This window comes from Neofelis nebulosa, chromosome 1 (genome assembly GCF_028018385.1).
Source record: "Neofelis nebulosa isolate mNeoNeb1 chromosome 1, mNeoNeb1.pri, whole genome shotgun sequence".
In the NCBI taxonomy this organism is placed as follows: Eukaryota; Metazoa; Chordata; class Mammalia; order Carnivora; family Felidae; genus Neofelis; species Neofelis nebulosa.
This window is the reverse complement of record NC_080782.1, coordinates 150,963,170-150,987,943: the sequence shown is the minus strand read 5'-3', so window position 1 is coordinate 150,987,943 and position 24,774 is coordinate 150,963,170. Positions and strand designations below refer to the sequence as shown.

Genomic DNA, 24,774 nt, shown 5'->3' with positions numbered 1-24,774 from the left:
ATGCTGGAGAAGCAGTGACTTCCAGGTAGAACAAAGTAAGTGAATTTTCAGTACAGAGATGGCAGATGCAATGAACTGACCCATGAGCTGATCTGATATTCATCATGTGCATTGGAAAGGTCTTGGACTTGGGGAAGCATGTTGAAAGGGCCAGAAAAAAGGAATTTACAGAGCCTGATGGTCATGAGAAACTCTAGGGATGGAGTTCTTCTGGTGAATAATTACACCAGAAGTGTAACAATATGGTAATAACAATATGGTGATAATAATATGTGTTAAATATGGTAGAAATGTAATAATAAACATTAAAATACATTAGTAATTTTCTGTTGTTTATGACAGAAGATTGAAAAGCATTAAAATTATAAAATGCAATTCAGAATACATACCCAGAACTTAAATAAAATCTCCATAAATCTGAAATATTGTTTTTCATGAATAAAAAATTATCCTTCAGGATAGTCAGTTTATTTCTCAGAATTTGAGCAATGTTTTTATAAATAAGGCATGTTTTGTCTCAAACCTAATACTCCCCTGAAGTGACATCAATAATCCTTGACATACGCCTCTAGAACTAATTCTTAATTTCCTGAATACTCTTATAGAATATTTGCACAACCTACTGCCAAGATTGATCATATCTCAAGGGCTCTCCATAGAGTCCTGTTATTTCTATCAAGCTTACAGATCATTTTCTGCCTCTTTTTAGGCTGTTGAGGAGTCTATCCAGAGTAAAAGAGGCCATGAATATAATAGTTTCAAGTGATACTATTTTGGGAATATTTTTTCTCTTTCAATTTGGGATTGGTTTTATTGGAAACACATTATTACTCATGTTAAACATCAACACTTTATTTCAGCCCCCCTCCAAAAAGCTTATAGATTTGATATGCACCCATTTAACTTTAGCTAATATCATGACAATTCTTTCCAGTGTGACTCCAGAAATAATAAATGCTTTTGGGGTAAGAAATTTTCTGGATGACATTGGTTGTAAGGCAGTGCTGTACATCTACAGAGTCACACGGGGTGTCTCCCTCTGCACCACGTCTTTCCTGAGTATTTTTCAGGCCATAATTATCACTCCTAGCAACTCTAGGTGGGCATGGCTCAAACCCAAAGTCTCCATGTACCTTTTTCCTGCCTTCTTTTCTTTCTGGATCATCAACATGCTGATCTACGTCCGTGTCATCATAACTGCTGTGGGCCCCTACAACATCAGTGAAGTTGGACAAGTGTATTCACTGACATACTGTAGCGGGAGAGAACCTGATAAACTTCAGGAGGCTGCTTTTCTAGGGGGCATGGTCTTACGAGATATTCTGTGTATTTGCCTCATGATCTGGACCAGTATGTATATGGTAAACTTTCTCTTCATACATCGCAAGACAGTCCAGCATGTCCATAGGACCAGCCTCTGCCCAAGACCATCTCCCGAAACCAGGGCCACCCACACAATCCTGGCACTGGTGAGTTGCTTTGTTTTCTTTTACTGGACCAACACTTGCCTTACCATTTACATAATTTACAGACATAATGTACAAAGGTTGGAGAACATTACTATTTTTCTCTCCTCTTGTTATCCAGCAGTCTGCCCTTTTGTGCTGATCAAAAATAATAATAGACGATCATTTCTGAACTGTAACTTTGCAAAAACGAGAAAGTCCTCACCACAGTCTATGTCCCTTAGAGGTTTGAACGCCCTCACAAACTTCTTTGACACAAGAGCCATGTGATTACATTTTCCCACATTAAGATTTTAGTAAGGTAGAATTCTGCAAGGGTATAAATAATTTTTACTTTGGCCATTTCTTCAAACCATCCAGCTTAATGAACATATGGAGATAAATGACCACACTCATAAAATAAAACATATTGCCCCTGAATGGGGCACTATTTTACCTTTTCTAAAATGATTGTAAAAAAATTATTCTTCTCATTATTTGGATGCTTCCAGTTTGAGACATCTTCCCTAATATGACATAGGTATTAGATGAGTTATAGCAACTACCCTTGCTGGTATATGCTAGACAGCCCTCATTAGACAAAATTATGTTATATCTACATTGTTGTGTACTTTAGAAGCCAACAATACTTGAGGCTACTATATGCTGTTGATTATATCCGGTTAAATCATGGATCATGATGTAACTAAATATAACCATACTTTCCCTACTCCACTGAATAACCAGGTGTCCTCAAAGCCAAATGTATTATTCTCAAATGCTTGGTGAAACACGCTTGGCTTTCTATTTGTACATCTTTGTATCTGTTAGCACCATTAGAAGTATTCCTTAAATGTACATTTTGTTTTTTGAAGACATACATTCTATATTGTAGCAGATTTTTTTTGAAGCTTTGCACTTTTATGAAGAAATATTTAGCACTTCTGAGACATAACACTATGATATATTAGAAAACCTGAAAAAATCTGCTAGAAAACAGCTAAAATCTCAGTATAATATTTAAACTTTTTTTTTCATTAAGAACTGTGTTTAAACAAATGTAAGGAGGGGTGCTTGGGTGGCTCAGTTGGTTGAGTGTCTAACCTCAGATCAGGTCATGATTTCACAGTTTGTGATTTCAAGTCCCTCATCAGGCTCTGTGCTGACAGCTCAGAGCCTGGAGCCTGCTTTGAATTCTGTGTCTCCATCTCTCTGCCCCTCCCCTGCTCATGCTCTGTCTCTCTCTGTCTCTTTCTGTCTCTCAAAAATAAATAAATGTTAAAAAAGTAAAAAAAATGTAAGGAAACTTCTGATTAGGAAAACAAGAATAAAATGAATGCTGAAAATGCAGCTGCTCTCAGCACATGTATTAATCTTACAGCACAGACCTCTGCACTTCATAACTTCTTGGGAAAGATAAACTGAAAATTGAAGCCACAGATTAGAGATTGATGAGGTAACACAGTTCACTCACATTCTTTTTACAATAGAAAGAACTGATGCACTAAAAGATTGAAACTAAAAAGGAAACATTTATATTAGACTAATAATTTACTAAAAACTTGAAGTATCTATAGCTTTGTTTGGGGAAGATGGTGAAATAAGAAGACCTTCAGTTCACCTCATCCTGTGGATACAACTAGATAACATTAAATCAGTGTGAATAACCCAGAAAATGACCTAAAGACTGGCAGAACAAACCCCACAACTAAACGTAGAGATGAGGCCACATTGAAGAGGATAGGAAGAGCAGAGATGTGGTGGGGAGCTAAATGAGCCATGGCCATGCCTTCGAGGGAAGGAACCACAGGTGGGGAGAGGGGTGAGAAACAGACTATCACACCAGGAAGCCTGTACCCCAGGAAGAAGAATCTCTTGAAAACTAGCTGGGCCAAATTTTCAGAGTCTTTACAACCAGCAGGATTAAAGCCCGAAACTTTAAAAAATCACCAGGCTCAGCTCTGGGAGAGCTGAGAGGGCAATAGGAAACTAGGTCCACCTTTAAAGAGATAGCACAATAAGGGGCACTAAGGAATCTACTCCTGAAATCATTGTTGCACTATATGCTAACTAATTTGGATGTAAATTTTAAAAAATAAAAAATAAAACAAGTTAAAATTAAAAAATGATAATAAATAAAAAGATGAAAAAAAAGAAAGAGCACAATACAAGCCCATGCTGATACAGCACATAAACAGCAATTTGAACAACACCTGGGGCATTCAGAAGGGACAGTTATTTACTAATCACAGAGCATGTCCAAGAGGGCCAGAAATCACTGAGAGACAAATCCAGGAACAAAAGAGCTGCCAGGTGCCATTTCGCCCTCTGCCCCCAAGCATAAACATGGAGGCAAGTGTGGCACTAGTTTGTTGCTGTCACTCACTACTTAACATATTACACTGTGCCCAGTCCCTACTGCTGGGCATGCCTCAGTTCTGCTGCTGTGGGCCCCTCCCCCCAGAAGACCAGTGCAAACATTGTAAACACGATCTCCTTACTGTGTAGTTTAGGGGAAGCGCTCCTCATTAAAACTGCACACCCCATGCATGCATGCTTTGAAGAGTGGCCTTGGCCAACCCTGTTCTCAGCAACATAGGGACATGCCCTGTGGCTAAGAATGAGCACCGCATTGTTAAAACTGTGCACCCCACCCTCTATATTCAGGAACAGGAGATGAAACTGACTTTCTTAATACATAAAAATAGACAGAGAGTTAGATAAAATGAGGAGACAGAGGAATATAACCCACATTAAAGAAAAGGACAAAATCATAGCAAGAGAGCTAAATGAAATGGATATAAGTAATATGTATGATAAAGAATTTGAATGATCAAAATGATACTCACTGGTCTTGAGAAAAGAGTAGAGGACATCAATGAAACCCTTAACAAACAGATTTTAAAAAAACTATCAGAGATGAAGAACACAATAGTGATATTAAAAATACATTAGATGGAATAAATAGTAGACCAGAGGAAGCAGAAGAAAAGATCAGTGACCTAGAGGACAGAGTAAGTGAAAGTAATCAAGGTGAGCAAGTGATAAAAAAAAAAAAATAGGCCAACAGACACATGAAAAGATGCTCAATGTCACTCCTCATCAGAGTAATACAAATCAAAACCACATCAGATACCACTTCACACCAGTCAGAGTGGCTAAAATGAACAAATCAGGAAACTACAGATGCTGGTGAGGATGTGGAGAAATGGGAACCCTCCTGCACTGTTGATGGGAATGCAAACTGGTGCAGCTGCTCTGGAAAACAGTGTGGAGTTTCCTCAAAAAATTAAAACTAGAGCTACCCTATGACCCAGCAATAGCACTGCTAGGAATTTACCCAAGGGCTACAGGAGTGCTGATGCATAGGGGCACATGTACCCCAATGTTTATAGCAGCACTTTCAACAATAGCCAAATTATGAAAAGAGCCTAAATGTCCATCAACTGACGAATGGGTAAAGAAGTTGTGGTTTATATATACAATGGAATACTACTTGGCAATGAGAAAGAATGAAATCTGGCCATTTGCAGCAACGTGGATGGAACTAGAGGGTATTACGCTAAGTGAAATATGTCAGGCAGAGAAAGACAGATACCATATGTTTTCACTCATATGTGGATCCTGAAAAATTTAACAGAAGACCATGGCGGAGGGGAAGGGGGGAAAAAAGTTACAGAGAAGGAGGGAGGCAAACCATAAGAGACTCTTAAATACTGAAAACAAACTGAGGGTTGATGGGGGATGGGGAAGAGGGGAAAGTGGGTGATGGGCATTGAGGAGGGCACCTGTTGGGATGAGTACTGGGTGTTGTATGGAAACCAATTTGATGATAAATTATTTTCAATATTAAATAAATAAATAAAAATAAATTCAAAAGACAAAAAGAAAAAAATGTGCAAGATAAGAATAGACTTAGAGAATTCAGTGACACCATCAACCATAATAACATTCACATTATAGGGATCTTGGAAGGAGCAGATAGAGAAGAGGGGGCAGAAAATTTATCTGAAGAAATAATAACTGAAAAATTCGTGAATTGGGGTGCCTGGGTGGCTCAGTCGGTTAAGCATTCAACTTCAGCTCAGGTCATGGTCTCGCAGTCTGTGAGTTCCAGCCCCATGTTGAACTCTGTGCTGAGAGCTCAGAGCCTGGAGCCCGCTTCAGATTCTGTGTCTCCCCCTCTCTACACCCTACCCCTGCTTGCACTCTGTCTCTCTTTCAAAGTAGAATTAAGACATAATTTTTTTTTTTTAATTCCTGAATCTGGGGAAGGAGGTTCAGATCCAGGAGCTACAGAGATTTCCTCAACAAAATCAACCCAAAGGAGGTACACATCAAGATACATAGTAATCAAAATTCAAAAAAGCAGTAGTAAAAAGAATTTTAAAAGCAGCAAGAGGGCGACACCTGGGTGGCTCAGTAAGTTAAGCTACCTCTTAGTTTTGGTTCAGGTCATGATCTCATGGTTTGTGAGTTCAAGCCTCATGTCAGGCTCTGCACTGACTGCAAGGAGCCTGCCTGGGATACTCTCTCTCCCTTTCTCCCTCACTCTCCCTTCCCCTCCCTTTCTCAAAATAAATGAATAATCTTAAAAAAGAAGAGGCAAGTGGAAAGAAAACAGTTACATGCAAAGGAGACCCCAAAAGGCTCTCTGCACTTTTTTCATCAGAGACTTTGCAGGTCAGAACAGAGTGGCATGATATATCCAAAGCGCTGAACAAAAAAATCTGCAATCAAGAATACCCTGTTCAGCAAGGGTAGATTTCAGAATAGAAGAAATAGTGTTACCTAGACAAACAAAAGTTAAAGGAGTTCATGATGGCCAAAGCAGCCCAAAAAGAAATGTTAAAGGGGACTCTTTCAGTGGAAAGAAAAGACCATAAGTAAGAGTAAGAAAAGTAGAAAGCATAAAAGCAGTAAAAATAAGTACAGCATATTTATAAAAATCAGTCAAGGGACTCACAAAATAAAAAAGATATAACATATGACACCATATGCCTAAAATGGGGAGGGGGCAAGTAAAAATGTTTTCAAACTTAAGAGACCATCAACTTTTGATAGATAGGCATAAGATGTTATTCAAAAACATAATGTTAACCTCAAATCAAAAACCAGTCATAGATATGCAAAGAATAAAGAGAAAGAAATCCAAGTATATCACTAAAGAAAGCAAACTTATGATGAGAGAAGAGAGCAAGGGAAGGAAGAAACAAGTAACAAAATGGCAATAAATATATACATGTCAATAACTGCTTTTGATATAAATGGACTAAATTCTCCTATCAAAAGACATAGAGTGACGAAATAGATTTTTTTTAAAAACACCCACCTTTATGTTGCCTATAAGAGACTCATTTCACCTAAAGACACCTAAAGATTGAAAATGAGGGGATGGAGAAACATTTATCATGGAAATGTAAGTCAAAAGAAAACCAGGGTAGCCATACTTATAACAGACCAATTTCATTTTAAAACAATACTGTAATAAGCGACAACTATAGACACTATATAATCATTAAGGGGACAATGCAACACTAAAGCATAACCTATATTAGGTATATATATCTAGGAGCACCCAAAAACATAAAAACTTGAACATATTGGTGGTTAGGGATTTGGGTTTATGCAAAATAAAATCCGGGAATCAGGCAATGGGGAGGAAGGTTGTTTACAGAGGACATGAGGCAGCACCTCTGTTTATCTTTGCTAGCCTAAGGGATGAGACAGATAGGGAGAATAAACTCAGGGTTGACAAGGCTCCTTTTCTTTTGTTAACCATCTCTGCTCTGGGCTGCTTTGCTTGCAGTGCAGCAGTCCATAGTCCAATTCACCAATTTACCTAACCTGGCCCTATTCTCCTATGAAAGCATATTTTCTGCTATAGTACTAAATTGGGGGTGCTTCCACCCTTAATATCTAATCTTGTTTATTTCATATATCTATGTACTGGATAGATGGTACTTTGCACCATTTCTATTTTAGGCCTTTGCCTCTCTATTTTGGGGGCTCTGCACCCCTCTCTATTTTGGGGTGCCTTTGCACCTCGCTAATCCTGGAACCTTTGCACCTCCCTATTCTAGGGATGTCTTTGCACCCCCTATTCTTGGGGTGCCAATCTGACTTACCCAAACTCGGGTGTGAGCATTTTATGACTTTGTATTTCTTTATGCTTGTTAACCCATTGGTGTAAGCCCGGGGGATTCCTAAGCTTATCCCCTACAATAAAAGTGTTAATAACAAATACAAAGGAAATAATTGATAGCAATACAATAACAGTAGGGGGTGACAACACCCACTTACATCAATGGACGGATAATTTCAACAGAAAATCAACACTGACACAGTGGCTTTAAAGGACACCCTGGACCAGATGGATTTAATAGATGTATTAAGAACATTGCATTCTAAAACAGCAGAGTACACATGTCAACTGCACATGAAACACTCTCCAGAAACTACATATTAGATGATAAAACAAGTTTCTTCTATTTCAAAAAGATCTAAGTTATACCATGCATCTTTTTTGACCACAAAGCTATGAAACTAGAAAGCAATCACAAGAAAAAAACTGAAAAGAGCACACATACATGGAGGTTAAATAACATGACTAAACAAAGAATAGACCAATCAGTAAATCAAAGAAGAAATAAAAAATTACTTGGAGACATATGAAAATAAAAACACCATGGTATAAAATTGTTGTGATGTAGAAAAATTAGTTCTAAAAGGGAAGTTATACCAATACAGACCTACCTCAAGAAGTAAGAAAAATAAATAACCCAATCTATGTCTAAAGGAGCTAGAAAAAGAACAAAAAACCCAGACCAGCAAAAGAAAGGAAATAATATAGAGCAGAAATAAATAATATAGAACTAAAAAAAGAAAAAACATATCGATGAAACCAGGAGCTGTTTCTCTGAAAAGATCAACAAAAATAATAAACCTATAGCCAGATTCATAAGAAAGAAAGAAAGAAGAAAGAAAGAAAGAAAGAAAGAAAGAAAGAAAGAAAGACTCAAATATACAATACCAAAAACAAGAGAAGAAATAAATGACACCACAGAAATATAAAGGCTTATAAGAGAATATTATGAAAAATCATATAACAAAAAACTGGACAATCTAAAAGAGATGGGTAAATAACCTCCTAAAACTGAATCCGGGAGAGGTAGAATATTTGAACAAAGAAATTGAATCAGTAATCAAAAAAGAAAAAAAGAAAAGAAAAGAAAAAAAGGCAAAGCCCAACAAAGATCTAGGACCAGATAGTTTAAAAGGTGAATTCTATGAAATATTTAAACAGAGTTAGTAACTCTTTTTTTAAAACTTCTCCAAAAAATAGAAGAGGAAGGAAAACTTCCAAATTTATTCTATGAGGCCAGCATTACTCTGATTCCAAACCCAGATAAAGACACCACACAAAAGAGAACAACAGGCCAATATCTCTGATGAACATAGATGTGAAAATCCTCAACAAAATATTAACACCAAATCCAACAATACATTAAAAATTCATTCACCATGATCAAGTGGGATTTATTCCCAGGATGCAAGCATGGTTTAATATTTGCAAACCAATCCATGTGGTACATCACATCAATAAGAGAAAGAATAAAAAAACCATATGATCATTTCAATAGATGCAGAAAAATTATTTGACAAAGTCCAACATCCATTCTTCATAAAAACCCTCAACAAAGAAGGTTTAGTGGGAACATACCTCAACCTAATAAAAGCCTCATATGAAAAACCCACAGCTAGCATCATACTCAATGGGGGAAGAGTGAGTTCCCCCTAAGATCAGGAACTATCCACTATCCACTATCACCACTATTATTCAACATAGTACTGGAAGTCCTGGCCACAGCAATAAGACTAGGAAAGAAAAAGGCATCCAAATAGGTAAGGAAGAAAAAAAAATTCACTATTTGAAAATGACATGATTCTATATATGGTAATTCCTAATGGAGTCCCAAAGACTCCACAGAAGGGGCGCCTGGGTTGCTCAGTCAGTTGAGCATCCAACTTCAGCTCAGGTCATGATCTCATTGTTCATGAGTTTGAGCCCTGCATCGGGCTCTGTGCCGACAGCTCAGAGCCTGGAGCCTGCTTCGAATTCTTTGTCTTCCTCCCTTTCTGCCCCTCCCCTGCTTGCACTCTGTCTCTCTCTCTCAAAAATAAATAAACATTTTAAAAAAATTTTAAGGGGTGCCTGGGTGGCTCAGTCAGTTGAGCGTCTGACTTCGGCTCAGGTCATGATCTCACAGTCCGTGAGTTCGAGCCCCGCATCGGGCTCTGTGCTGATAGCTCAGAGCCTGGAGCCTGCTTCAGATTCTGTGTCTCCTTCTCTCTCTGACCCTCCCCCGTTCATGCTCTGTCTCTCTCTGTCTCAAAAATAAATAAACATTAAAAAAAATTTAAAAAAAATTTTTTTTAAAAAGAGTCCTCAGAAAAACTACTAGACCTGAAAATGCATTCAGTAAAGTCACAGGATACAAAATCAATTAAAGCAATCCATTGCATATTATATGCTAATAATGAAGCAGCAGAAAGACAAATTAAGAAAACAATTTAATTTACAATGCCTCCACACATAATAAAATATCCTGGAATAAAATTAACCAAAGAGTGAAAGACCTACACTCCAGAACCAAAAAACATTGATGAAAGAAATTGAAGATGACACAAAAAAAATGGAAAGAGATTCCATGGTGATGGATTTGAAGAACAAATATTGTTAAAATATCTATACTACACATAGCAATCTACAGATTTAATTCAATCCCTATCAAAATGTCAACATTCTTCATAGAACTAGAAAAAACAATCTTAAATTTGTATGAAACCACAAAAGACCCCAATACCCAAAGGAATCTTGAAAAACAAAAAGAAAATTGGAGATATCACAATTCCTGACTTCAAGTTATATTACAAAGCTGTAGTGATCAAAAAGTACGGGATAGGCACAAAAATAGACATATAAATCAATAGAACAGAATAGAAAGCCCAGAAATAAACCCCAAATTTTACGGTCAATTCATCTTCAACAAAGCAGGAAAAAAATATCTAATGAGTAAAAGACAGTCTCTTCAACAAATAGTGCTGGGAAAACTGGATAGCTACATGCAAAAGAATGAAACTGGATCACTTTCTTACACCATACACAAATAGATTTAAGACCTAATCATGAGACCTGAAACCATAAACTTTCCAGAAGAGAACACAGGAAATAATGTCTCTGACATCAGCCATAACAACATTTTTCTAGACAGGTCTCCTGAGGCAAGGGATATAAAAGCAAAAATACACTATTTGGACTTCATCAAAATAAAAACCTCTGCACAACAAGAAAACAATCAACAAAACTACAAGACAATCTACTGAATGATAGAAGATATTTTCAAATGACATAAACGATAAAATATTAGTATCCAAAATATAAAAAGAACTGATACAATTCAACACCCCCAAAACAAATAATCCAATTAAAAATGGACAGAAGAGGGGTGCCTGGGTGGCTCAGTTGGTTAAGAGTCCGACTCTTGGTTTCAGCTCATTAAGGAGTGCACTTGTGATGAGCACTGGTGATGTCCAGAGGTGTTGAAACACTATATTTTATACCTGGAATTAGTATTCACCTAATATATGGAAGTATTGAAACACTATACTGTACACCTGTATGTTAACTATACTGAGATATGATAATAATGATAATAAAATGATAATAACAATGATAATAATTATAAAGACATCTTGATGGTCTTTGGCCCATACTTAATCAGAATGATATGTAATTTACAACAGATGGGGGTGCTTACTATTCTACTTCAAGAAGAACTTGGGCTGAGAGACCTTTGTCCATTATACCCTTGTAGTTACTGAATATAAAAACTGTTTAATTCAATTTCTCTTATTTCATTGAGATATAACTAGGACAGAACTTTGAATTTTCAAAAAGGTCATGTCAGTAAAAGTTTATTCCATCTCAAATTTCCCTTAAAATATTTTATTTTATTCTTTCAATTTTTATATTTAACTGTGATTGGATTAAAGTGTTTTTAGGATTACAGATTATTAATTCCATAGAAAGTAACAGTTTCTTCTGCCTGCAGGAACGCTGATCTTGCTCAAACTTTTCCCCCCCACAAAATATCATGTAAGATGCCCAAGATCACTCCCACTCACATAGAAAGCCTATTCACTGCCATTGCTCCACCTCCCTGGGCTTCAAGTGTGCAGATCTCCCTGCTTCCCTCCCCTGAAATTCCATTTCTTTCCCTCACTCTGTGATGATGCTGATAGAGAGTCTCCCCATCCTCCTCTCCTATTCTGAACACTAACTGGTTTCAGGGAGAGGTTGTCTTCTGGAGGCATGTGGACAGTGCATTTAAGAAACTTTGATGAGTGATTTTGATGTACCTGGTGTTGCCATAGGCTCTGGGACATAAATATGAAAAGAAAATCATTATAAATCTGAGGCTGCCTTCTCAGATGTGTGAAGAAGATTGAGTTACTATTTTTTCATTACTGAATTTAATTTCCATTCTGAGTTCATATTCCATAAGGAAATTCCAAGTAATCTTAGCATACTCAGGATTTTTCTTTTCCTAACCCTCATGACTAGGCCTAAATTTTCAGAGACTTTGTAATATCTTGATGTTGGCCAGGCTGATCTCCAGGTGTTGTTACCTGTCCATGCCTGCACCTGCCAAGATGTGTATTGTTGTGTCAGATTCTGGCCACAGACCACACAGGACACAGCCATCATCTCTCATTTCATAATGAAAGAGAACAAACTGAGGGTTGATGGGGGGTGGGAGGGAGGGCAGGGTGGGTGATGGGTATTGAGGAGGGCACCTTTTGGGATGAGCACTGGGTGTTGTATGGAAACCAATTTGACAGTAAATTTCATATATTAAAAAATAAAAAAAATAAATAAATAAAAAAATAAAAAAATAAAAAAATAAAAAAATAAAAAAAAGAAAGTCCCTATATCAGCTACTATTGTGCTTTCCTGGAAGGCACATTGGCAATTTGGCTGTCATCCCAAGACATTCTGGAAACAAGAAACAAGACCAACCTAGTCTTTCTTCTGTGTTGCACGGTATCTTCCTTTCATGCTGTGGCACACTCCCAAATTCCCAAAACTTTGCAGGAGATATTATTTTCCCTTTTAAACCGAACTTGGAGTGAAATTGTAGAGTGGAGCACCAGTCTTTCCTCAGGGAGTCACCCACGTCTATGCTACTCAAACATTAGTCAGATGCTCAAATGCTCAGAATTGCCCACTTGGTTAGTGTCACAAACTACCATGTCACACAAAGAGTTGTTCTGATGCTGGGGTACAAGATAGAGCTCCATGGCCCAGTCTGGGTTACCATGAAAGACTTTCATGGAGGAAATGAGGTCTAAGTGAGGCTTGAATGATGAGTTGGAATGAGCTGGGCAAATTGGAAGAAGGAAAAGCCTTCCAGGTCAAAAGAACATCATGAACAAAGACAAAAGAATGAAGAAGTTAGGTACATCTGTCTTTGGATCCTCAAGTAGATCTGTTGCTGGAACAAATAATGCAAGCTCAGTAGTGGTAGCAAATGAGGGGAGAGGTCCATTAAGTGATTCTTGAAAAATCCATTGAGCTAAAGGGACTGTGCCATCTAGGGGGCACTACGTAGGGGACTGAAGCTTGTAAAATGACCACAGAATTTATAATCTAAAGGATGACAACATGAAAAGAGAAGACTAGCACCATCCCAGCCCAGGTCACAATTGGCAAAAATTATGTATGTCCATCAATTTTTCTCAGAATAATGGCAAAAGTAAGCCTTTTAATGGCTTACTAAACCAGACATGACCTGGCCTGCTGAACCCTTCCCATGCCCTCACATCCCCCCTGTGCCCTCACCAGCTGATGTGTCTCTTCCTCTGGCTGCAGTGCTCCCCTCGCAGATTCCCTTATGCCCTTTTCCTGACTTCCTTAAGAGTTTGCGGAAACCAATTTGACAGTAAATTTCATATATTAAAAAAAAAAAAAAAAAAAAAAAAAGAGTTTGCGGAAACCTCATCTCCAAGACAGTGTCCTTCCTGACCACTACTTTCAACGTTCTAGCGTCTTACTTCCACCAGCAAACCTTTTATCCTTCATTTACATTCCAGCATGCTATTATGCTGCTTGCATGAAAAATAGGATCACACTTGAAGTATTAATTGTGTCTCCTTTGTTTACTGATGTATGGCCTACATCTGGAAGTACAGGCTTATAAATAATATTTAGTCACATGAATTATCAATGACTTTTAAAACCTTGGATATTAAGGGATGCCTGTGTGGCTCAGTCGGTTAAGCATCTGACTTTGGCTCAGGACATGATCTCACAGTTCCTATGTTCAAGTCCCACATCGCTGCTGTCAGTGCAGAACCCACTTCGAATCCTCTGTCCCCCACTCTCTCTACCCCTCCCTCACTTGTGCACACACACTCTCTTGAAAATAAATAAACATTAAATTTAAACAAAAACCTTGAATATTGAAACCTGAACACTGAGTAAATAGTTGTCAAATGATTAATAGAGATAAGAGATGGCATTTTTAGGTCTGATATTGGAGTCAGGTGCCTGTCTTACTAAAGAAGGGGGTACACTCCAGGGATGGGAACAGGAAAGAAGCTCTACCTTCCCAGAAGTCACAACATTAGCTTAGAATAAAATTCTGTTAAACTCACTTCCAAAATAGGAACTCACTGATTCTGTTGATATATATATATATATATATATATATATATATATATATATATATATAAATTTTATTTTTAGAGAGAGACAGAGAGCATGCGAGTGGGAGAAGAGCAGAGGGGGGGAGAGAGAGAATCTTAAGCACTGCATGCTCAGCGCAGAGCCATCACAGGGTTCCATCCCACCACCCTGGGATCACGACTTGATCTGAAATCAAGAGAGGGTCACTCAACCTGCTGAGCTACCCAGGTGCTCCTGTGTTGATAGTTTTGTACAAAAAATTCTGAGCTCAGCCTTTATCTCATTAAACTAGACACAACATGAATTTCAGGGTCATTTATTTTTCAGGCTGATTGCTTTATTACAAAATGCAAGATTTTGACAACTGTACAAATTGCACAAATTTCCACAAGGAAAATTTTTTAAAAAACAATAAATTGCTTTAATTATATAGTTACATTAATTAAAGCACTTATATGTATTAGGTTTTCAATTAAAAATTCAGTTGGTTTAGTAGCCCCAGAACCTTAGCACTTATATTTCTTTTTAATTGAATCAATAGAGGTTTGGATGCTCCAACATAAATTATGGATCAATACTAAAGTGTCTGAGGAAAGAAATTACTCTCTGGATGGCTGTACTTTGACTAGATTAAACAAACAAAAACACCCTGCTTTCTAGCGGGTGAAAACAATGAACACTCTGAGTTTACTTTCTCCTCTAGTCTTCTAGAACTCCTCAGAATAACTTCTTTGAAAATTAGAAGAAGAGATGTTTGTGACCTCAGGTGCTGACTATGATTAAAAACACTTCCAAATTTATCAAGAGAATTCTCTGCAACTCACAGAGTAATTTGTGATTCCTCTGGACAAATCAGAAAGTTCACTGTGCACAAATGGGTTTTTTCAGTCCTTGGGGATGAAGCAACCCGCCCCTCATAGCCCTGGATCCAGGCATCTGCATCCAGCTGGAGCCCATCAGAGGTGCCTCCTGAACTGCTGAGGAGCTCAGACTAAGTCCCCTCCCTGTGTGCAGCTCTTGCATGCAGGGAGAGACCTGGCCATTCTTTGCAGGAATTTTGGTTCCCTAATCCTTTCTTATGTCAAGTACATTTTCTGCTGAATACTTTGCCTGTGCTTAAAGGTAAGTCTCCTTTCTCTGTGTTTCTGCACCCACACTCCTGTATCCTTTTCTTTTTCTTATCATTTCTTTACTATTCCATTTCTCTCATCAGTCTTTCTTATTCCTCTTTTTATTTTGCTGAATTCTCCTGTCATTGCTCTTCCTTTATAATTCTCAGTGTTGTGATTAAAATTACTTATGATTTCTCTTACAGTCTTCAAACTTATCTTTTATGTTAATATTTGTATTTTTTTAATTAATCAATATTTTTTTTGTTTATACCTTTACTATCTTCCATCTTTCGTGGTTGTTCTCAAAAGTTCTCATTTATCACCCCTTGATTAATTTTTTTAAGTTTATTTATTTATTTTGAGAGAGAGAGGGAGAGAGTGGGGGACAGGGACAGAGAGAGAGGGAGAGAGAGAATCCCAGGCAGGCTCCATGCTGTCAGTGCAGAGCCTGATGGGGGGCTGGAACTCACAAACCATGAGATCATCACCTGAGCTGAAGTTGAGTCAGACATTTAACTGACTGAGCCACCCAGGCACCCCTCAATCATTAATTTATTTATTGTTTTTGCAATTCTTTTTTTTTTTAATTTTTTTTACGCTTATTTATTTTTGAGACAGAGAGAGACAGAGCATGAATGGGGGAGGGTCAGAGAGAGAGGGAAACACAGAAACTGAAACAGGCTCTAGGCTCTGAGCACAGAGCCCGATGAGGGGCTCGAACTCACAGACTGCAAGATCATGACCTGAGCCGAAGTCGGACGCCCAACCGACTGAGCCACCCAGGCGCCCCATTTTGCAATTCTATTTTAAATGTACTCCTGACTTGCTCCCTGCTTTTCCTCTTCTCTTCTACTTTTGACATTTCATTTCTTCCTTCTTTCACTCCCTTCTGTTATCTTAAGTGCTTATATTATATTCCTTTCTACAATTATTTACATTCTTAACATAGTTTTCTATAATGTTTTTTCCTTTTTCCATGAAACCATTTCATGCATTACTACCATCTCCATCAGAGTATGAATGACCACTCATAGCTATTCTGTCTATTCTGACATATATGCTAATATTCTAAGATCCAAAATTTTTGAATATTCAAACTAAGTTTTTTTACTCTGAATCTGTCCTGTATATTGTCCCTCTCAATCACAATTCTTCTGAATCTCTTTTGGAAAACTTATTAATAAGTCACTAAAAATAATTGTATAACCCATTTTGTATGGCAAAAAATATGAAGATGCATGAAAATCAAGGATTTTACTTCAGGCCAGACCTCACCTATTTTTTTATGTAAAATTCAGATTCATAAACTAACTTGAAACATAAACAGCTGCATTTATTTAAGATGCATTTCCAGTAAAAATTTTCTTCTCTCATTCTTATTTATACAAGTTAGTATAAAGTTATGTTGTGTTTATTCATTCTTCTTTCTTTTTCTCTTCTTACTTCCGTTTACCCTTTCCCATCTTTAGTGTCTGCTGTTGGTGTCTCCCTTTCTTCCTCTCTCTTTATATCATGCCCTCTTCTCTTCTTGCCTCCTCTTTCCTTTAAAACTCACAACTCCTTACATTAACTGAATATTAGTTTTTTTAATTCATTTCTCCATTGCTTTCTTCATATGGTAAAAACCTCCTTTCCTTTTATTTTCTCATTCTTGTCTCTATTGTGTTGGTGTCATTTCTCTACTTTCCATTGCTTTGTCATAATATTTCTCTCACTTGTGAGTGCCTTCTGATTTTTAGATTACATAAATTTATATCCTTTTTGAATTTTACTATTTCTTACCGATCATACTGAGGAGAAAAACCTCTTCCTCTACCCTCTTATGTTGGTTATGAGGGCCTGCAAATTAAATCAATAAAAGAAGAACAAGAGAAAAAGCAAAAAAAAAAATTATTCACATGCTTATGGGAGTTCATAAAAGAAGTAGCTCATAAATGGCTAAAATTAGGAGTTTATATACTCAACCTCAAAAAAAGAAAGAGGGGAGAGAAAAGGCTTCTATGGTAAGAATAAATGGGTTTTGAAGAGAACAAATAAAAGATAAGAAATTTGTATAATCACTTTTTATGCAGGTGCAAGTAGTATTTTCTTTCTTTCTCAGGACCATAAAACACCATCAGAGAAGGGAATTTATAAAAGTTTCTTTCTCAGTCATTCCTGAATTTAGTGAGAAAGGAAAGCCTCTAGGAGGCTTATTCCTGCAGCCATTGAATCTCAAATGTGTTTGCTCTAAAGTAATATTCACTTGGGAGTTAAAAATAAAATAAAAATAAAAATAAAATCACATTAACTTGGGGAGTTCAACAGGTCTCCACAATACTATCTAAATTATTCTCATATCAAATTCTTACTCAGAAACCAAAGCTTCTCACACATTATTCTTTTTTCTTGCTTTCCTAAAATTCCCCATTTCATATTTGTAATTATTCTGATATATATCCTAATATTTTTTATTTATTATTAGGCTTCATTTTTTTCTACAATCCTTTCTCTGTGCTTTTTTATTTGCACAATTTTCTTTATTTTCTTGCCTGTTTTCAATTGTATTTTTTTCTCTCCTTCCCTTGTTTTCTTTAGCTGATTTCCCTGCTGGCATGCCACTACTCTCATCCTTTTGTCTTTTTTAATTCTACTTGTATCTTCACATTTATTATTTCTCTTTACCTTTCCACCTTGATTAAACATTGTCTCCTAATTTCTATTCCCTTTCTCTCTCATTTTCTTTCATCTCCTCCACTGATCTATTAATTTATTTAAACATTGCTTTTTATTTTATTTTTATTATTTTTATTTTTTATGTTTTAGAAGTTTTTATTTAAACCCAAATTAGTTGTGGCACCTGGGTAGCTCAGATAAGCGTTGGACTTTGGCTCAGGTCATGATCTCACAGTTTGTGGGTTCCAGCCCCACATCATGACACTGTGCTGACAGCTCAGAGCCTGGAGCCTGCTTCAGATTCTGTGTCTCCCTCTTTCCCTGCCCCTCCTGGGTAGCGCGCTCTCTCTCTCTTTCTCTCTCTCTCTCTCTCAAAAATAACTAAACATTAAAAACAAATCTTAACACAAGTTAGTTAACACACAGTGTAGTATTAGTTTCAGGTGTACTGAGCACTTCCATACAACATGCAATGTTCACCACAAAAATATGTGCAATTTTTACTGCCTTGTTTTCCTGTTCATGTTTCTTGCCTCTTCATTTGTCTCTGATCTCAAAAACAAAATTTACATACAAATTTTCCAAGTCAATGTAAGAAAGTGATTTAGATTTTGTGGGCAGTTGCAATGAGTTTTAAATATGGTTGACATGTGGCACTTCATGATATTGGGTATTCTGATTTATAAACATCCTATGTGCTACTACTATTTCTGTCTTAACAGTTTTCAATTAACTTCTGCAGTTTATTATAGAAATTCTCACATAAATTTGAAGTTACCTCACACTGTTATTGTCATCCTAAATCCTATAGTTTCTAAAATTACACTATCTATGGAAATACCTGTTAAAATAAGTAGCTGTGCTACCTACTGTAATATTTTTCTCTAGAGTTTTAAACTTATTTTCAGTGTAGACCATATTATCATCAATGAATAAGAACAATCACATTTTTGGTTTTTGGAATGCTTATCCTTCTTTTAATTCTTTTCCACATATGTTAAGAGCCCCAATGCAATAAAAAATAAAAAATGAATAAGAACAATCACATTTTTGGTTTTTGGAATGCTTATCCTTCTTTTAATTCTTTTCCACATATGTTAAGAGCCCCAATGCAATAAAAAACGGGGACATAATAGGCAGTGCACTTACACTTCTCACTTAAAAGAGAATTAGTTGGGTACCATAATTTATTGTTTGTTCTATGTTTATATTAGCTTTCTTGCATAAATTTAAAATCTTCTTTGTATTTACAATATACAATAGGGTTTTATTTTGTCATAAATGCATGTTAAATATATATGAGTGTACCTTTATTACTTGCTAAAATATCATGTGCCTTTCATGTTTCAGGCATTAGTATGGACAATTATGTTAATAGATTTCTTAAATATAAGGCATCTTAGAATATCTGAGAAATTTAAACTGTTTATGATATATTATTCTCTTTATACCTTGGTGCATATAGCTTACATTATTTATATGTATATTTATATACATTATTGAGATGAAATTAGCAAAACATAACATTAGCCATCTTATTTTGTGCCATTCAGTGGAACCTACATTTGCAATGTTGTGCAACCACAGCTCACATTAAGCTTCGAAACATTTCATCACTCCCAAAGAAAACCACAGAATCCCCAGTCACTCCTCTCTCCTCCCTCCCTCCATTCCCTGGAAACCAATGTCTGCTTTCTGTCTACAGATTTATGCATGTTTGGATATTTCATATAAACGGAATCAGACCATGTGTGACTTTTGTGTCTCACCCCTTTCACTTCTTTGCTGAACTCTCTCATGAGAGTGTGGGCATATCTTGACTAGAGAATGACTGGTGTCCCATATGGGTTCTAATTTTCCTTAGAATGCAATGGTCTCACATAAAATTCTGGAAATTAGCTGAAAATATCTTCCATATGTCTTGCTCATCCTCTAATAGGCTAGGCTGTTTCACAAAGTGGTATGATGGGCAAAGAGCAAGGCTTGCCTGCAGGCATTTATCAAGAGCCTGGTTGTGTCACATTTACCCCACACTGACTTGCCAAAGTGTGTCAAAGTCCAACCTATATACAAGGTGCAAAGGAAAAGGCGATCTCTTGATTGGAACCACACATCCCATTACAAGGAAGGGAAGAACTTACAGACATTTTTCTAGTCCGGCACTTCCCGGGATCAAGAGCAACTGAGATGTGAGAAACTGGAGACAGGGAGTAAAGATGATTATTTAGAGGTGTATCCCTCAACAGGAAGAGAGCAATGACTTAAGAAATGTGCAAGAAAGGCAGTACATTTGCATGTGGAGGGAAACATTTTTTTATAATGCATGAGGGAAAGGAATAACAGAAGAGAGGGTCTTAGCAAGAAGGAGAGTTCCAGATTTATTGCACAATTGGATGGATTAGCTGTAATTAGAAACATAGACAGTTCATTCACAGTACCAGAGGAGAAGGGTGCTTTTCTCAGCAAGGATATAAAAAAGGTATGATGTAGTGGTGGGATTATTTGGAAGGAGTCTTTTCACTGATTTCTAAATGAAATATGAAGTTCACTAATGGTTGAATGAATAAATAAAATAAAGTTATATAGATATAGATAGATGATAGATAAAAGATAGGTGATAGATAGATAGATAGATAGATATGATCAATGGAATTCATTGAATACAATGGAATATTATTCAGCCATTAAAAATAGAATTCTTGCATCTGTGAAAACCTGGATGAACCTTGAGGACATGATGCCACATAAAATAAGTCAGAGCGTGAAAAACAAGCCCTGTATGATCTCATCTATATGTGCAATCAAAAAATTAAAAACTTATCCCACTGAATTCATAGATAAAAAGAACAGATTGGTGTGTGCCTGAGGTGAGGTTCAGGAGATTGGAGAAATAGCTGACATGGTAAAAAGGTACAAAGTTCCTGTTATAAAAGAAATAAATTATGGAGCTATAATTTGCAGTGTTATGGCTATAGTTAGTAATGGCTATAGTTAGTATGGCTATAGTTAGTATGGCTATAGTTATAGTAATAGTTATGGCTATAGTTAGTATAGTTAGTATAGTGTGTATATTTGAAAGCTGCTAAAGGAGTAGATCTTAAATGTTGTCATAACAAGGAAGAAAATTTATAACTATGTGTGGTGATGGATGTTAACCAGAATTATTGTGGTGATCATTTTGTGATATATACAAATATAAAATTTTATGTAGTACACCCAACACTGTCATACTACTACACATCAAATATATATCGATAAAAATATGCAACATGGCATCAAAACGACACTGGCAGAGCATATGTTGGTGTTTTGAGAATAGAGAAAATGTTATTAAATAGTGATCAAGGGAAGTGAGAAAGTGAATACAGTAGAAATGCCATTAAAAATTTCTATGTGTTCTGGGAAGAGAAAGAAGCCCACTGGACTTAGTATTGAGGAATTTGGTATAACTTCACGTACACTGTTTTATGTTTTTCTCCATCCATGTTTATCTGACCAGGATGCCATGGACGAGGAAAAATGCTAGATTTAATGCAAGTTGTCTTTCATGTGATGAGAAGTGTGAAGTGGGGAAAAAAAGGATGGAATCACATATTTTTGCAGGAAGTGATTATAATGCTGGCTTGTGGAAGTTTAGGTAAGGAGAAGTTGTGACAAAGTTATGGAGAGTCGAGATTTTCAGACCCTGATGATAACAAAGTAATAAAGTCAAAGATTAGATAGACTAAGTGGAAATAGCTGCTAATAGGACAATGTGAGGCTTGAAAATGACATAATAAGTTTACTATATTGGTAATGACAACAGCTAGTGTGTAAGCAAAAGAGAGAGGAGGGGGTCGCAGGTGAGCCAGGAGTGTTGGAAGAGAGGAGATCACAAATGTCAGAGACTGAGGCTATCATGCTAACCCATTGGCGTGGATCTACAATCACTAAGACATAACATAGGTTGAGTTGGGAAGTATCATACTAAGTCAGGAGCCATGGAGGTGGGTGACTTGAGTCAGCAGATTATTTCTACAGGCACTGTGATGGATATAGACTGATAGCAAATGTTTCAAAGCTGGAGGGATGGAAAATTATCTGCAAATGCTAGTGATCAAAGAGAATGTTGTCACATACAAGCCTGGTAAAAAGGAGCGGAGGGGAGACAAAGATTCCACTACCTGAGAGAGTCTCAACTGAAGCAGTGGCTTCAGGGTAGAATGAAGAAATGAAGTGAATTTTCAGGATGCAATGAATTGACCCATGTACTGAAATATATTTACTGTGTACATTGGTAGGATATTGGAGTTGCGGAAACATGAGCAGTAGGGTCAGAAAAAGGCATTTACAGAGCCTGATGGTAGGATGTGACTCTGGGGATGGAGTCTTCTTCTGATGAATGACAACAAAAATGATGAATGTCGGGGTGCCTGGGTGGCTCAGTCAGTTGAGTGACCGACTTCAGCTCAGGTCATGATCTCACGGTTAGTGAGTTTGGGCCCACATCTGGCTCTGTGCTGACAGCTCAGAGCCTGGAGCCTGCTTCAGATTTTGCGGCTCCCTCTCTTTCTGCCCCTCGCCCACTTGCGCTCTCTCTCTGCCTCTCAAAAATAAAGAAAACTAATAAAAAATAAAAAAAAATAATAAAAAATGACGAATGCCAACTATAGTAGCAACATAATAGTTGACATTAAAATACATTAAAATTTTCTGTTGTTCATGACAATAGATTGAAACACATTCAAAATATAGAAATGAAGTTCAGAACATATACATAGAACATAAAATCATATAAATATTGTTTTTAATGCATAAATATTTTCCCTTGGGAAATTCAAGTTATTTTTGAGAAGTTTTTTTTTTGAGAATTTTTTTTTTTATAAATAAGCATGTTTGTCTTAACCCTAATGTTTCTGTGAAGTGACTTTAACAATTCCTGACATTTACCTCCAAAACTTATTATTAATTTCCTCAATATTGTTACAGAGCATTCACACAATCTTCTGCTCAGGGTGATCATACATCATGGAATCTTCTTAGAGTTCTATTATTTCCATTAGGCTTAAAAATCATTTCAGTGCCCTCTTGAGTTGTGGAGGAGATGATCCATAGTATAAGAGCCAATTATTATAATGATTTCAAATGAGACTATTTTAGGAATGTTCTTTCTGTCTCAAACTGGAATTGGTTTTATTGGAAATACATTGCTACTGGTGTTATTCATCAACACTTTCTTGCCCAGCCCCATACAAAGAAACCTATAAACTTGATATTTACCCATTTAACTTTATCTAATGTCATGACAATTCTTTTCAGTGCAATCCCAGAAATAATGAATGCCTTTGGAGCAAGAAATTTCTGGATGACATTGGTTGCAAGGCAGTGCTGTACCTATACAGAGTCACCTGGGGTCTTTCCTTCTGCACCACATCTTCCCTGAGTATTTTACAAGCCATAGTTATCATTTCCAGCAACTCTAGGTGGGCGGGGCTCAACCCAAAATCTCCTCATACATTTTTCCTGTCTTCTTTTCTTTCTGGATCACCAACATGTTAATCTACATCCATGTCATCATAAGTGCTGTGGCCCCGTACAACACTACTGGAATTGGACAAGTGTTTTCTCTGACATACTGTAGTGGAAAAAAGTCTGATCTCCTTCCACAGACTGCTTTTCTAGGGGGCAAGGTCTTATGAGATTTCCTGTGTATGTTCCTTATGATCTACTCAAATGTGTAGCGGCAAAGTTCCTCTTCACACATCACAAGGTAGTCCAGCATCTCCACAAGACCAGCCTCTGCCCAAGACTCTCTCCTGAAACCAAGGCCACCCACACAATCCTGGCACTGGTGAGCTGCTTTGTTTTCTTTTACTGGACTATCAGCTGCCTTACTATTTACATAATGTACAGCTATAATGTACAAGGATTACAGAACATCATTATTTTTCTCTCCTGTTGTTTGCCAGCGATTTTTCCATTTGTGTTGCTCAAAAGTAATAACAGATGATCATTTCTGAACTGTGCTTTTGTAAATATGAGACAGTTCTCTCAGAGTCTCGAACACCCTCACACACTTCTCAGATACAAAGGGGCATGTGATTAGATGTTCCCACTCCACAATTTTAGTGAGGTAAAATTCTGAGAATGCATTAATAATTTTTACTTTGGGAATTTCTTCAAATCATCGAAGTGAACAGAGAAAATAAATTATTAGATACATGTAATGAAATGTTTGGAATTGTTGCACCTAGCCAGAGCACTCTTTGTCCTTTCCTAAAATTATTGTCAAAAATTCATACCTATGATTACTTGGATACCCTTATTTCTAAGAGTTCCTCCATAATGAGACATATCTATCAGTTAAAGTACAGTAACTACAATTGCTGGATTATGCTGGACTGCCTTCACTAGACAAAAAATTTTATATCTGCACTGTTGTATATTTTGGATCCAAACAATGCTTGAATTTACCATATGCTGCTGATTATGTCTAGTTTAATCATGGAGTGTGATATATAAGTGTACATATAACCATGCTCTCTTCACTCTGTGAATACTGATCACCATTCCCCAGAGCACAAAAGTATTGCCCATTCTCAAATACTTCATAAGACCTCATGTTACCTTGTGTGTGCACAATTTTGTATCTATTTACATCACTAGAAGTATTTTTTGAATTCTTACACATTCTATTTTGTATAAGTATATTGTTGTGTCAATAGCTAATATTTTTATGTGGACAGTGTTGTACTTTTATCAAAGTATTTATCAATTCTCATATATCACAGAATGATAAATTAGAAAATTAATTTTTTCTTGAAAGCAGTCA

At 36.7% G+C, this 24,774-nt stretch overlaps 1 protein-coding gene and 1 pseudogene across 1 annotated transcript; both read left to right on the top strand.

Moving 5' to 3' along the window:
• The first annotated feature begins 763 nt into the window (after positions 1-763).
• On the top strand, positions 764-1,736 carry LOC131489468 (vomeronasal type-1 receptor 4-like). The gene has a single exon (XM_058691486.1). The coding sequence runs from the start codon at positions 834-836 to the stop codon at positions 1,734-1,736; it is 903 nt and encodes a 300-aa protein (XP_058547469.1). The 5' UTR covers positions 764-833.
• Positions 1,737-20,862: 19,126 nt separating this feature from the next.
• LOC131483465 (vomeronasal type-1 receptor 4-like) lies at positions 20,863-24,048 on the top strand (annotated as a pseudogene).
• The last annotated feature ends 726 nt before the right edge of the window (positions 24,049-24,774 follow it).